This window comes from Narcine bancroftii, chromosome 13, assembly GCF_036971445.1.
Source record: "Narcine bancroftii isolate sNarBan1 chromosome 13, sNarBan1.hap1, whole genome shotgun sequence".
NCBI classification, from domain to species: Eukaryota; Metazoa; Chordata; class Chondrichthyes; order Torpediniformes; family Narcinidae; genus Narcine; species Narcine bancroftii.
In genome coordinates, this window is record NC_091481.1 from 72,493,677 (window position 1) to 72,509,456 (window position 15,780).

General features: G+C 44.1%; 1 protein-coding gene across 10 annotated transcripts in view; it reads left to right on the top strand.

Moving 5' to 3' along the window:
• The window catches only part of LOC138749030 (myocardin-related transcription factor A-like), a 158,484-nt gene that overhangs the window by 105,875 nt on the left and 36,829 nt on the right, over window positions 1-15,780 (top strand). For 8 of the 10 annotated variants that reach the window (XR_011348374.1, XM_069910060.1, XM_069910056.1 and 5 more), the window contains 4 exons: window positions 322-377; window positions 4,143-4,218; window positions 8,510-8,671; window positions 12,103-12,275. Coding sequence is in view for 9 of the 10 variants with exons in the window: in XM_069910060.1 (XP_069766161.1) it covers window positions 322-377; window positions 4,143-4,218; window positions 8,510-8,671; window positions 12,103-12,275 (467 nt within the window). In the remaining variant the exon portion in view is untranslated. Of the gene's footprint in view, window positions 1-321; window positions 378-1,216; window positions 1,306-4,142; window positions 4,219-8,509; window positions 8,672-12,102; window positions 12,276-15,780 lie in introns of those variants that run through there. The other 2 variants (XM_069910059.1, XM_069910057.1) reach the window with 2 other exon arrangements.

Consider the following 15,780-nt stretch of genomic DNA (forward strand, 5'->3'; position numbering starts at 1 on the left):
GGTGGTGAGTGGCCAGTCTGTGTCCAGTCTTCTGTACCCTTTAAAATAAAGATGGGGTTACAGAAGGAAGGAATAAAGTTTGCACTCTATGGTTAAATACTATTTTCCCAATGGCAACATCAGTGAAGAAAAAGCACTGGAATTTCCTTCGACAATCCTCCACAACGCCTCTCTGTGACTGGTCACCTGCCCTACCTGATATCATGTGTGCCCCAATATCAGTCCTTGTTTGATCATGCTCTTGAGATGGTTTTAATGTGTTGAAACTGTTCTGCTTGTCGAGGCTGTAGCTACATTTTAACCTTTCTCACACTCTTTCAGCTCTGAAGAGTCCTGCTGCTTTTCATGAACAGAGGAGGAGCTTGGAGAGGGCTCGGGTAAGTAACTTGAATGCACATTTTAAATCTTGTTTCTCCCTTCTCTCGAACGTGGAATTTTACAGCACAGTTCATCAGCCTCCCTAAATTTAGATTTTTAAATTTAGACATACAGGACAGTAGCAGACCCTTTCAGCCCACAAGTCTGTGCAGCCCAGTTACACCAATTAACCTACACCCCAGTTACATTTTGAACGGCGGGAGGAAACCGGAGCATCTGGGGAAAACCCACAAGGACACGGGGAGATCATACAAATTCCTTACAGACAGCGCAGGTTTGGAACTCTGGTCCTTATAGCTGGCACTGTAATACATTGCGCTGACCGCAATGCTAACCGTACCACTGAGTCTTTTAAATGTCCCCATTACACCAGCTTCCACCACCACCTCTGGCAATGTGTTCCAGGCCCTTTGTTTTTCCACTGAAGCAAAGTATTCATTTAGGACCTCCTCTGCTTCCTCTATCCTTAAGTGGCCCTACCTTCACTCTTGTCAACTCCCTGTTCTTCACATAGACTGCCTGACAGTTTTCCTTCATCCTATTTGCTAAGACTTTCTCAAGCCCCCTCTAGCTTGCCTAAGTTCCATCCTGGCTACCATATAATTTTCATGAGTCCTTTCTGTTTCTTGCTTCCTCAGCCTTGTGTATGCTTCCTTATTCCTCTAAACTAGCTGTCCTACCTCTTTTATCAACTACGGTCCCCTTATCCAACCATTTTTTTCCTGTCTTGCTGGGGCAAACCCGACCAGAGCCTCGTGCAAGTGGTCCCTAAACATCCTTCTGTTTGCATCGACGTGATCTCCCCAGGATAGACCTTCAGAGATGATGACACCCAGAAATTTGAAGTAACGTGATTCCTGATCATGCCCTCTTCACTCTGCTACCATCAGGAAGGAGGTACAGGAGCCTGAAGACCAGCACCCAATGGTACAAAAACAGTTTCTTCCAAAATACAACTTGACGTTCACAGCTAATGAAAGAGCTTCTGTGGTCTTCCCTCGAGAACATCTGTTTCCAATGTACTCTCCCCAGTTCCTGCCAAAACTGGCTTTTCTTCAATTGAACACTTTCCCATTTTGTCTACTCCTATCCTTGTCCATAGCGATGCTAAAGCTCTGGGAGTTGTGGTGACTGTCACTGAAATGCTCCCCCACGGAGCGATCTGTGTCCTGACCAGGTACACATGCAGAACTAGATCAGTACGCCCTCTCCTCTAGTCAGCTTGTCCACAGACCGTGTCAGGAATCCTCCCTGGATCCACCTGACAAATTCTGCCCCATCTATCCCTCCTCCAGTAAGGAATTAAAGTCTCCTATCACGACAGCCTTTCCAAAATCCCCTGTATTATGAGGGCTATTCGGGGCCTATAGACCACACTAATACAGTGATCGCTCCCTTCCTGTTTCTGACTTCCACTCACACTGGCTCAGTAGACACTCTCTCCACAACGTCCTCCCTTTTTGCAGTTGTAATAGTGTCCCTGATTCATAATGCTACCTCCTCCTCCCCACCCCACCTGCCTCCTATCCCTTTTAAAACTTCTAAACTCCAGTACCTGCATCAGCCAATCCTGTTCTTGCGCCAGGCCACAACACCATAGCTCCTCATCCTGATCCCTATTCTTACTTCATCGCCCTTATTTCTAATACTACTTGCACTGAAATAAACACATTTCAAACCCTCCAACTGATTACATTTATGCCCCCTCCCCTGCCTGACCTTCCTCACAAACATTGCCTCAATCTTTTCATTCTCTGCCCTCACATTTCTGGTTCCCATCCCCCTCCCAAACTAGTTTAAACCCTCCCCAACAGATCTAGCAAACCTGCCTACCAGAATATTGGACCTCCCCCCTGTGGTTCAGCTGCAACTCATCCTTTTTGTACACGTCAGACCTTCCCCAGAAGAGATCCCAATTAAAAAAAAAATTAAATGTAGACATACAGCATAGTAACAGGCCCTTCCAGCCTACAAGCACATGACTCCCAATTGACCAACACCCCAAGTATATTTTGAGCGGTGGGAGGAAACCAGAGCCCTCGGAGGAAATCCATGCGGACACGGGGAGAATGTGCAAACTCCTTACAGATAGCACCAGATTCAAACAGTCGCTGGCGCTGTAGCACCATTGTGCTGACCGCTACGCTAACTGTGCTGCCCAGTGATCCATGTATCCGAGCCGTTGTGCCAACTCTTCAGCCGTGCGTTCATTTGTCCTAACTTTCTATTCCTGCCCTTACTGGCACGTGGCACAGGCAACAATCCAGCAGTTCTGTGTTTTTACTACAGTCACAGCATCTGCAGATTTTCATATTTTACTCCATCGGTAGAATATGCAGTTTGCCACTAGAAATGCTGTAATTTAAATAGCAGCGTTAAATTCGATTGTTTGTGATGTAAGAATCTTGAGCACAGAGTGGACATTGTATTGGGCAGGGTATGGAGAACCATGGTAGGGACGTGACATAGTTGTGCAAGGTACTGGTGAGTCCTGGTCGCTTAGCTCTCAGATGGATATCAGAAAAGGTGCAGAACATTCTCCAGGATGTTGCTGAGACTGGAGGGTTTGAATTGTAGCACAAGGCCGGGTTGGCTGAGTCTCTGTTCCCAGAACATAGCAAGCTGAGAACATAGCATAGCAACCTTGCAGAGGTAGGTAAAATGGATAGAGTGAACACTTTTTCAAAGTTTAGAAGATTCTAGAATGAGTTTAAAGTGAGAAAGGAGAGATTTTAGAAAGACATTGGGGGCAGCTTTTTCACTCAGAGGTTGGGCTGTATCTGGAAAGGAAGTTATGGAAGTGGGTCCAATTCCCATGTTAGAGGGATGTTTGGACAGGTTTATGGACAGGAAGGATTCGGGACAAAATAGACCAAATACATGCAAATGGGACCTGGTCGGCAGGTAGGAGTGGAGCTGAAGGGACTGTTCTGTGCAGTGCGACTCTTGAACGTTGCAAAGAACTTTACTTTCTTTGGTCAGGAAGAGGTTTCCTTTTCAGTCCGAGAAAAGACGGAGGAAGAAGGCCCTTTGACCTGCTGATTCTCTACAGACCATCAGCCATTTTCACTAATCCTCAATTCATTCCCTTTCCTCTCTCACTACATTCCTGTAAATTCTTCCCAGATTTTATCACACACCTGCATCTTTGGGGGTATTTACAGTGGTCATTTTAACATGCAGAGATTTGGCTGACACAACAACAGGATTGGCTGATGCAGGTGCCAGGGTTTAGATGTTTTAAAAGGGTTAGGATGGCAGGTAAAAGTAGGGGGAAGAGGTTAGAATTACCGGTCATGGACTGAAAAAGGGAGGATGTGGTGGAGGGGTTGTCTATTGAGTCAATTTGGATGGAAGTCGGAAGCAGGAAGGGAATGATCACAGTATTTGGCATGTGGCAGGAAACAAACTCCTAAAGGAAGCCCAGGGATAGTGGGCAAGCTCCACACAGACAGTGTTAGAGGTCAGAATTGAGCCTGGTTTGTGGTGCCATGACACTACTGTCCCATGTTCACAAAGCCATTTCAAGCTAAAGGCTCTGCTGAACTCAGCGTTGGTGAGCGACAGAGGAGCAGGTAGACCTGCTGCAGCCTTGAGACGTGCAACTGCTCTCTGCTGTGATGATAAGCATCTGACAAATAAATCAGTGAAGGATTGGAACAGGGGAGAGTGGCAGTATTGTTTACCGCGTTGCTCTACAATGTGCTGACGTTGTGGACCTCTGGGATTGCCAATGTAACCAACTGTTTTTGGAAACATTGCAGACTGAGGACTATTTGAAGAGAAAGATACGGTCACGTCCTGAGAGAGCAGAGTTGGTCAGAATGCACATACTTGAAGGTAAGGTGTTTAAGATCTTTCCCACACTTCTGCAACAGTTGATGTCCATACTCACACTGGTATCAATCACACAGTGCAAGAAACATTAAAGATTTGCTTTGATTCTTGCAGATCAACTCGACTTTGTCCATCTTTATCAATTCTTAAAATTCTCCTGGTCCTCAGGCCGGCAACCATTTCTGGCAATTGTTATAAGCTCTATTTTGATTAATAGTAAAAAGCCCCCAATATCCAGCACCTATGGGGAAAGATGGATGCCAGATACTTCTGGTTGCATGAGATTGTGTGTTCTGTGATCGACTAACTAACTGCTGGGGAGGGGGGTGGGTGCCAATGTTAAACTTTTTTTTTTGCTTATTCTAATTCTTTTCTGGCTGCTTAAGTCTGCCAGTTGCTTGAATTCTGGATAACTGGGATTTTATTGCACTATATTTATTAATATTTTTGGTCAGCCAAGGATGATTTTTTTTTTTACTTTGTTCCCAAGAGATGTGTTTTCTTCACAATGTGTATGTATTTTTCCTGTACGCGAATCATTACCTATCTGCTGGCATACCTTTCAACATCTCCTCCAATCAACCAGACCCAATGTTCCTCCCATACCCTGATAGTTTCCTTTGCTTAGAACGTTACAGCAACAAAACAAGCCTTTCTGTCCTTCTATTCTGTGCCGAACTTTTTTTTTGCGAGTCGCACTAACCAGCACCTGGACCATATCCCTCCATTGCCCCTCCTTTCCATGTACCTGTCCAAATTGAGCCTGCATTCACTAGTTCAATCAGGGACTCATTCAAGTTCAAAAAATGTATTGTCCAAGTACATACGTGACACACAGGCCAGACCAGAAATTATTTTTAAAATTTAGACATACAGCATGATGACAGGCCCTTTCAGTCCACAAGCTCATGCCACCCAATTGGCCTACAACCCTGGAATAGTGGGAGGAAACCAGAACCCCCAGGGAAAATCCGCACAGACATGTGAAAAACATACAAACTCCTTACAGACAGCACAGGTTTTGAACCTGCAACAGGGTTGTGCTAACTGTAGTAGTATCCGTAAACTGCACTTGAGAAGAAAGAACGTATACAAAAGAGAATCACAAATACACATAATGCTATAATTTAAATATATACCAATATTTTGGGATGATTTACTCATTTACTGTTTATCAGTCTCACAGCATGTGGGAAGAAGCAATTTCCCAGCCTGGCAGTCCAGATTTTGATGCTCCTGTACCAGCTCTATCCCAGTGGGTCAACAGTGCTGTGTGCTGGATGGAAAGGATCCTCAATAATTCTTTGAGACCTATTTAAGCAACGCTCCCAGTGAACTTGGGCTACGGTTTCAGTGGAATAGGGCGTGCGTCAGTCAGACCTATTTACCATATATACCATTGTATAGGATGATCTGAAACTTAAATTTTTCACCCTAAAGTCAGCATCATCGTTTCCAACGTCTAAAATTCTTCCCTTGGCGACGAAGTCTCAACAGAGCCACCATCTTCCCACTGGCTCCGACCCAATCTCATGCTTCCCGCAATAGTTATTTGCGAAGTCTCAGCGGTTTGGTACGACTGCTGTCGACTCTGTACGGGCTTTAAACGGCCTGATACAGGAGCTGACAGTGGTTTATTTTAAAATGTCCAAATAAAATGTAAACCTTTTAAATGATCATCTGTTATTAAAATAAAATACTGTGATTTGCTTTTAACAGCATCGACTGGTCAGTGGTAAATTCTAGATTTGGGGGCTCTCTTATACAAAGGGTATCTATTGCTCAAAGTCAATATTTTAGGTGGAAATTCTGGGGTCGTCCTGTGCACGAGTCGTCCTGTACACTGGCGTATACGGTAGTTTGCACTGCAACATGCAATGGCATTATGTCTTAAGTTTCCCTGTTAATTATAGAACCTCTTGGATTTTTATGTTTTTTCCCCCCCTAAGTTTTCTCCAAAAGGCCAGGTTGGTAAGTTGAAGCTTACACCAGTGGTTCTCAACCTTTATTCACTCACGTACCACAAGTAATCCCTTAGTAACCACAGAGCATCTAGGCATAGGAAGGTGCTCTGTGGTTCAAAAGAGATGACTTGGGTGGTACGTGGGTGGAAAGAAAAGGTTGCGAACCACTGGGTTAGGGAGGGTGATGATTGGCCCCATGGCTTCCCTGCTGCTCTATTACAATATTGCTAGCAAACTAAGACTTGCTTTTAAATAATCACATTCCACAATATTCCAGGAATATCCAAGGACAGTGCTCCAATTCTAGATGCCTCAGTGCAGACCCATCCAAAGCGAGAATCGCCAATGGAGTGAATTGGAAGAGGATTTGGGCATGTCATTTGCAGGTTCTAGTTTGTTACAGGATTGAACAAACACTGGTTGTGAAGGCTGTTTTCAACACTTCCTTGGGGCACTGGCAGTCAGTCGTTGATGTGCACGTCTGGATTACTGAAGTGCATCACTGTCGAGACTGAGAAGGGTTCCATGGCTGGGGAGGGTGGCCTTGTACTGCCAGCTCTTTATCATTTACACCAGGATTGCATTTGAAGGAGAGGCATTTAAAACATCTCATGCACAGCTGCCAAATCACTAGCTTTCTACTTCCTCTAGATTCTGTGGCTTTTTTCTATTCCCATTAAAGCAAGTGGGAAGAGAAAAAAAAACCATGTTTGTGCGTTTTTAAAATCTAACTAATTGCAAAAAACTGGCAGCATTGTTAGCATGGAGGTTAGTGCGATACTGTGACAGCGTCAGGAACCCATGTTCGAATCTGGCACTGTCTGTAAGGAGTTTGTACGTTCTCCCTGGTCTGAATGGACTTCCTCTGGGTGCTCCGGTTTCCTCCCACCCTTCAAAATGTTCTGGGGCTAGGGGCCAATTGGGTGTAATTGGGCAGCACAGACTTGTAGGCCGGAAGGGTCTGTAACCCTGCTGCATGTAGAGTGGCCAATGTTGGGGCAGCCGATGTGGGGTATTTGGACTTTGAAAAGGCGTGGTTAGGTCCAGGACTGACAGGCAAAACTAGAGCATATGGAAGAGGATTGGTCTTTATCTGATGGTGAAGGACGTGCCAGTCTGGCCTCTTGTCTCTTCTGAAAGTCCTCATGCTGCTTTTGGTTTTTTCTTGATTTATTAATTAGTTTTCAATTAACTTCCAAGTGCCATAGTGTTTGGATGTGTATGTTGGCTTTTTAATCCTATTAAAGCTCCTTTGGCTCTATGCCCACTCTTGTGAGTTGGCTCTGATTTAACCCTTACAGTTATTTAACCTTTACAATTCCAGGGGTTTTTCTTTGTTTAAAATTGTGGACCTGTCTTTTTATTAAACCTCAGTGGACAATATACATCGTAGGGGAATGAGAAAAGTTGGTTGAAAATGTTTGCATCACTGGCAATGCTGACGTTTGCTCTCTGTCCTTGATTATCTCTGATCTATGGAAGCTGTGAACCGTCAACCAGATTGTTTGGTTTGCACACAGTCTGGACATGGTAAAGATATTAAAGGCTGTTGGATGTATTCTAGTAGTTTCAGAATTACTATTATTGATGTTTTTCCCTCCCTGTTTTAGATCCAAGTTTAATTTCTTGAAATTAAATATCCCATTTGCCTTGGTGGGATTCTAATGTGTCTCTGAATCAACGGGCACATTTCTGGTCACTCATCCAACCTACTCCACTACTGGAATGAAAAGTTTTGTTCCCATGACTTCCTTTGAAAAGCTGCTTCCGACACTAGCCGAGTGCCCAGGCCATTTTTACAAATAGAAGCAGCCTGATGATCTTTAAATTATTCCTCCTTCGAGGCACAAGCATGAGTTTGATGCAGAATACAAAGATCCTAATCCATGTCCATCAATCCCCATGTCGTGAGCTCCCGTTGAATTTTGGGGCCCTGCTCAGGGAAAACCAATGAAAGCCAAGAGTAGTTAACCTGGTCATACATCCTTTGGGTCCAGGTTAGTGGTCCAGGAAATGGGCCACCTCCTGCAGAATTGCATTTGAGTTTGGGATAAAATGGTATTTTTTCAAATCTTCAATGGATTACTTTGTTTCTAACTACTGTTCCCTTAAAATGCCATGATATTTAATTTATAGTAAAACTTCAATGACCTTCAACCGATCATTTGGAAATTCCAGTGGTTTGGCCTCCAGCTCACCACATGACGTTTCCTATGCTGGACCTCTAATAGTCATCGTTCTGGATTAATGGAGTCGTACTGTAGTTGCTCTTCTTCTGAGTTAGTGCTGACCGTGAGCTGAATAAGTGTCTATTTGCTGGTGTTGTGCAGAGACTTCGGCAGAACCCTCCCTACAAGCCACACAGATGAAGCTAAAGCGGGCAAGGCTGGCAGATGATCTGAATGAGAAGATAGCACAACGCCCTGGTCCCATGGAGTTGGTGGAGAAGAATATACTGCCCGTGGACTCCAGTGTCAAAGAGGCCATCATAGGTATTTGACTAAATATGTTGGAAGCCAGCAATGCCTTGGCATCCTCCTGGTTTTCTTCTCTGTGGGATCACCTTGGGTTCAAGGAAGTTGTGAAGGCTAGATCATTGACTCCCCAACCTCAACAACATTTTGTTTCCACGACCCTTACTCTGGCATTACCGTTAAGTACCCAGGTCATTTATAAAAAATAAAACCCCTGAGGCTGTAGTTCCTGTAACTTTATAATGACGCTTTCGAGAGAGTTACGGATTCGTAATCAATAGCTTTACGAGTGATTGTAAACTGTTGAACTTTACGTAGTGAAAACACGAGGCTGGAGAAACTCGGCAGGACAAACAGTGAACTTTATACAGCAAAGAGAAAGGGATAGAACCAACGTTTCAGGCTTGAGCCTTTCATCAAGATACAAACAAAATGTAGGCAGGCTCCCGAGAGAGGATTTGACCTGTACAAAGTTAAGGGAGATCAGTTAAGGACAAATCCTTTCTTGGTCGCCTGCTACATTTTGCTCATACCTTGATGAAGGGCTCATACCCAAAATGTTGGTTACTATATGTAATTGTTTAATAGCTGATCCCATGTAAAAGTCAGACCGCCCCCCCCGCCCTTATTTTTGGCTCCAACTACCTGCCCAAATGAGTTCCCAATGGCACGGATTCTTGCCCCCACCCATCTGAGCTGACAACGCCCTGAGCTCCCGGCGCCCTGAACGCAGACTGTACTTCCAACGCTTTGAGCAATGCAAGTACTTAACATGGTCAAAAGTAGTATATGTGTAAATGTCAACGCCCCCCCCGCCCCAAAAAAAAAATTGACCCGGAAAATTGGTTCCCAAAACTCAACTATTGCATGAGTTGTTACCTTTGCTGTTTGACCTGCTGAGTTTCTCCAGCATTGTGTTTTTACTTCAACCACGGTGTCTGCAGACTTCTGTGTTTCACTCTTGAACTGTCGGTAGTTTGTGTTCTGAGCTCCTACAATAGTTGCTTCCCACTTCACTGAGATGTGTGATCTGCACCTTGTACTTCAGAACTGATGCTGGTATCTACCCAAGGCCAGCACCCCATCTTAGAATCCTACTGATAAAAGTACAAGCCTCAGCAAGGGCACTCCTATTTTACTGAATGAAGACGCAGTTAGTCCCACCAAATCCTCATGCATAAATAATCATTTACAACTACAAGGCTGTAATTTAGGCAAATTAGGCGATAAACCTCCTCCTCTGTAATTAAGGCCCCACGTGAGTTTTTTTTTCATTCAGATGTCCGTACCCCAGGACAAACTCATAGTGATTGAATCCTGTGTGCATTGATTTAAAAATACAGTTTGTGTCTCACACCTGTTATGTGGTGATCTCACTGTGCAGAGTTCCAGCCGGAGAGGTCTGGTATGAGGACCTTCAGTTATGTGGAGTAATTGGAGAAGCAATGCATGCTGTTAATTGAGAAGGTGAAGGGGGAGATGCTCACATCTGAGGGGTTTTGGGAGAGCAGATGGTAGGAGTGGTTTTGACTGGTGTGGAATTAAGGTCATTGAAGGGGAAATCAAAATTTTCTTGTGATGAATTTAATGCACTACTAGAAAAGAGGGTAAAAATGATTTTAATCATCAACTTTCATGTATATATTTGAAAAGGAAAATGGGGAAAGATGATGGCAGTCGAAGGAAGTTCAATAGTTCAGATGTTGGCACAGGCACAATGGGCATTGTTTGACCAACCCCCTGATACAATGTCCTGTTAATTCCAGTAAAGCCTTTTTCCTGCAGATAAAATGGGTGATCTATTTGCCATGTTTTTTTTAAACAAAAGAACAAAAAGTGCGTACTTTTTCTCATTGCTGATATATTTAAGCATTATGTTTTAAAAGGCTATTTTATATTAAAGCATGCAGAATGGGAAAATATAGACCATTGTGTGAGAAATTACTCAGCCAGTCCTGCTGTACTTCCTCTTCCCTACTCCCACTCTGTCCTAGTTTTCCTTTATCCGTGTGAATTACAAGCATGGACATCTTGTCGTACCTTGATGAAGGGCTCAAACCCAAAATGTTGGTAACTATATGTAAATGTTTAATAGCTGATCCCATGTAAAAGTCGGACTGCCCCCCCGCCCCCCCCCCCCTATTTATGGCCCCAACTACCTGCCCAAATGAGTTCCCAATGGCACGGATTCTCGCCCCCACCCATCTGAGCTGACAACGCCCTGAGCTCCCGGCGCCCTGAACGCAGTCTCGCTCTCGGTACTCCCAACACTTGATATTTTAATTCTTGGCCATACCTTCCAGTGCTGTGCTTAATAACTGTCCTCTTGTGTTTTAACAATTTTATTTGCATACAGTACACCTGTGTTAGACAACACTTAGAGGCATGGCTCCCTGTTGTAGTACATTGATCTCTTCAATCACTGCTGTGTCATTTTAGCTGCTGAAGAGACATTTTGATTCACTCTGCATGGTGGGAGAATCTCAAAGAGGGCACAACTTCAGGATTGAAGGGTGTCCACTTAGAACAGAGATGCAGAGGAATCACTTGGAATTTGTTGCCAAGGCTGTTGTGGAGGCAGGGTCATTTGGTGTATTTGAGAGCAGAGATTGATAGGTTCTTGATTAGCCAGAGCATAAAAAAAGGTTATGGGGAGAAGGCCGGGAATTGGGGCTGAGTAGGGAAATGGATCAGCTCATGGTTAAATGGTGGGGCAGACTTGATGGGCTGAATGGCCTATTTCTGTTCCTCTGTTTTATGGAACAAGAGTTGATTTACCATGATTGTATTGAAACGCAGGGCAGGTTTATGGGGTTTGATAGTCTCCTCCTGCTAATTCTAACTGGTATTGTGTTAATTTGCAACCGTCCCGAGCAGTCAACACTCATGACACCTTGTCGTATCAATCTGACTAAGGAAGCAGGGCTGGTGCACTGCTCTGCAAACCTCCACCTACCAAAGTGGAGGTGGCTCAGGTTTTAACTGGCAGAACGGGTTAATTCAGCCCTACTGAATTTGGAGTGTTTTCATTATTGCAAACTCCAAAATAGAAAGGGAGTCCTTTCTCCAACATTTAATTTCCCTCACCCCTGAAAACACCAACATTTGCAAAGGCTGTTTTGCAGAATTTATTTTGGGTTATTGCAAACATATCTCTGCATTGGCTGATGCATCTTTGTTTAAGTTTTAAGAAATATTATTCGATCAATCTTTTTTTATGAGATTTCTTTAGAATGCTATTTGGTGTACTTTGGAAAACAACGTGTTATCTAATGCTTGTTTAATCAGGATGGTTCGATTGCATGACTGAACAGATTCTTTTGCTGCATGAATTATGGAGTTTGCAACAAGAGCTGGTTTCCTATTTGCAGTGGACGCAGCCCTCGTGAAATTCAGTCAAGTCTCTCTGCCCATATTGGTAACGCGTGTCATTCTAATTCCTCCTGCAGATAATCATGTGCCGTTCTCTGCGTTGGCAGACAACTCCTCGTTTGACGAAGACAGCAGCGATGCACTTTCACCAGAGCAGCCAGGAAGTCAGGAATCACTCGGGTCACTGCCATCCCCGCCAGAAGCAAGATCTGTGGATCTTCACCATCCCCTCCCCACATCTCCAACCCAGGTTTGGGCCTTTCACTTGCACCCAACTTCTGAACTTAAATTCACATTGAAAAGTCATCAGTGGCTTCAATTATTAAACCGTGGGTGCTAAATTAATTTAAGTTCCTTAAATTAAATTGCATGACCTGTCCAGACAGAACATAGAACACTACATCACGGTACAGGCCCTTCAGCCCTTGATGTTGTGCCGACCTATATATTCCTACCTCTTCCTACCTTTTCGCCCTCTATTTTTCTTTCCTCCATGTGCCTGTCTAAGGGGTCACTTAAATGCCTCTATTCTTCCTGCCTCAACCACCACCCCTCGCAAAGCATTCCAAGCACCAACAACTGTATATATAAAAAAACTTATCCCTGACGTCTCCCCTAAACTTCCCTCCCTTCACTTTGTTCCTGTTTGTTTGCTCTTACCACCCTGGGAAACAAGTGCTGGCTGTCCACTCTATCTACACCTCTCAGAATCTTGTAGACCTCTCCTCTCATCCTCTCATCCTTCTTTGCTCCAAAGTGAAAAGCCCTATCTCTGTTATCTTGCCTCTTAAGATTTATTTTCCTATTCAGGCAACATCCTGTTAAATCTCCTCTGCACCCTCTCCATAGCTTCCACATCCTTCCTGTAATGAGGTGACCTCAACTGAACTCACCAGAGATTTGTAGAGCAGCAACATGACCTCTTGAACTCAATCCACTGACTTATGAAGCCCAGCATTTCATGGGCCTTCTTAACTATCCTATCAACCTGTGCAGCAACCTTGAAAGAGGTATGGATTTGGATTCCAAGCTCCTTCTGTTCTTCCACACTGTAATATCACCCTGTACTTAGCCTTCTGGTTTGACAGGCACATGGACTCCCCTCCCCTTCTTCCTCATCGCTTTCGCACAGACATAATAGATTCCTACCTCATCCCATATCATATCCAGTTCACACCTTTTGGCCTGGATTGATTGAATTTGAATTCTGAGACTGAGATTTCCTGCTTCTAGCTTATTCCTTGAAGGGTTCAGGCATGAGATGTTGGTAATATAACTTTGTCTCCTATAGACACTGAAAAGACCAGCTGAGTTGCTCCAGCATTTTGTTTTTTTTTTTACTTCCGATTAGTCCTTCCAAAATTCATCACTTTGCCTTTATCTGGATTGAACTCCATCTACCACTTCTCTGCCCAACTCTGCATCCTGTTTATGACCTGTGGTAACTTATGACAACCTTCATCCAGGGGTGTAGCCAGGTTCTAAAGTTAGCGGGAGTGAGCACCACGACACACACCAGATGGTGAGTCAGTGGTTGAATGGCAAGCCACACTGATCTTTCAGCGGTGTTGGATGGGGTTGGGGGCGGGGGGGTGCAGCGGGGTGGAAAAGGCTGGACTGTGGCAACTTGATGACAAAAGGCTGCCCCCCTCCAACTCTAAACATAGAACTATTGAAATTTACAGCACAGAAACAGGCCCTTCGGCCTTTCTAGTCTGTGCCAAACTATATTTCTGTCTAGTCCCACTGACCTGCACCCAGTCCATAGCCCTCTATACCACTCCCATCCATGTATCTGTCCAAATTCTTCTTAAATGTTAAAATTGAGCCCACATTTCCCACTTCAATTGGCAGCTCGTTCCACACTCCCACCACTCTCTGTGAAGCAGTGTCCCCTTTCACTCTTAACCCATGTCCTCGTGTATCTCACCTTCCCTCAGTGGAAAAAGCCGACCTACATTTACTCTGTCCATCCTCCTCATAATTTTAAATACCTCCATCAAATTTCCCTTGATTCTTCTACAGGGAATAAAGTCCTAACCTGTATAACATTTCCCTGTAACTCATTTCCTGAAGTCCAGGAAATCTTCTCTGCACTCTTTCTATCTATTGACATCTTTCTTGTAGTTCGGTGACCAAAGCTCTACACAATACTCCGAATCTGGCCTCACTCTTGCCTTAAACAACTTTACCATAACATCCTAACTACCCAATACTTTGATTTATGAAGGCCAATGTTCCAAAAGTTCTCTTTACCACCCTGTCCACCTGTGACGCCACTTTCAGGGAATTATGCACCTGTGTTCCCGGATCCCTCTGTCCTACCGCACTCCTCAGTGCCCGACCATTCACCGTGTACGTCCTTTCTTGGTTGCACTTCCCTGCTGGAACCCGCGCTGTGTATACTTGGTGCTGTAATGTACACAGACATAGTGAAGCTCACTTTAGGATTGGAATCTGTGGATAAAAACGATCCAACCTTTTTACAAGATGAGAAGGTTGGTGTTCAGCAAAATGCTGACGCCTTAATCCAGCTGAGATGAACTATTGGAACAATAGTGGTGGTCCCGACCTTTTGGACGGGATGTTAACCAAGGTATGTTTGCCTGATTAGACGGGTATTTCAAAGAGCAAAGTGTTCTCACCATATGTATTTGTTGTTATTGAAGTCACTGCTGTTTGTAGAGTCTCCTGAATGTTCCTGCAGAACAATTTCAAAATTACTTTGAGTTGTTTTGTGATTCCCTGAGCTGGTGACAGTTTTATTTAATTTAATTTTAATGTAGAGGTATAGGCCCTTCTGTCCTACACCACCCAAATAGATTTAATTCACCTACTAACTGTGGCATAAACGCAAGGCATTCGTTTCTACTTTGTGTGTATGCTATTGTACAGGACGATCCGGAAACTTTAAAAATCTCCTTAAGGGTCGTCCTACACGCCAGGTCTTTAATTCTTACCTTACCGCTGAAGTCACAACACCACTGCCATCTTTGACCCAATCTCGTGTATGCACTGTTAGTTGTCAGCGAAGACTCAGCGCTCCTCCCAGGGTCCATCCGGTCCGACTGCTGTTGGCTCTGTGTGGGTTTTAAACGGTTTATTTTAAAATATCCAAATAAAATGTAAACCTTTAAATGATTATTTGTTATTTAAATATTGTGATTTGGCTGTTAACAACATCACTGCTCAGCAGTATGTGCCAGATTTTTGGGGATGTGTGGAGGGGCGGGGGAGTTGGGGGGGGGGGGGTCATCATTTTAAACAAAGACTATCATTCAAAACCAGCATTTTAGGTGGAAATTCCAGGGTCGTCCTATATAACGACGTGTACAGTTATTTAATTAAGCCTTTGTTAGTCTGAAAATTGGAAATATCATCTTGTGTTGGTAATGACTGCACCGGTAATGATTGCAGGCATCATCTAGTTCCTGCAAGGTGGCTGGGATGTGATCCAGTGGGGTTACAGAGATTGGGGATGAACACAGTTACAATGCAAGTCAGTTTGTAGCCTTGCTTTCCCTCAGAGTATCAGTACAGATAGGTCAAGTATCATGCTTCCTAGCTCACACTGGAGTGTGGTGAATACCACAACTGACGACTCTTCCATAGGGTGTGTTGCCCACAATAACATTGCTCGGCGGATGGAACTTCTCTGAGCTTCCTAAACCACTTTGTTCTGCCCGTCTACAAATATAGACTCTGATCTTCCACATTTCCAATATCCTGCCCTTTCCATGGACCACACACCAGAG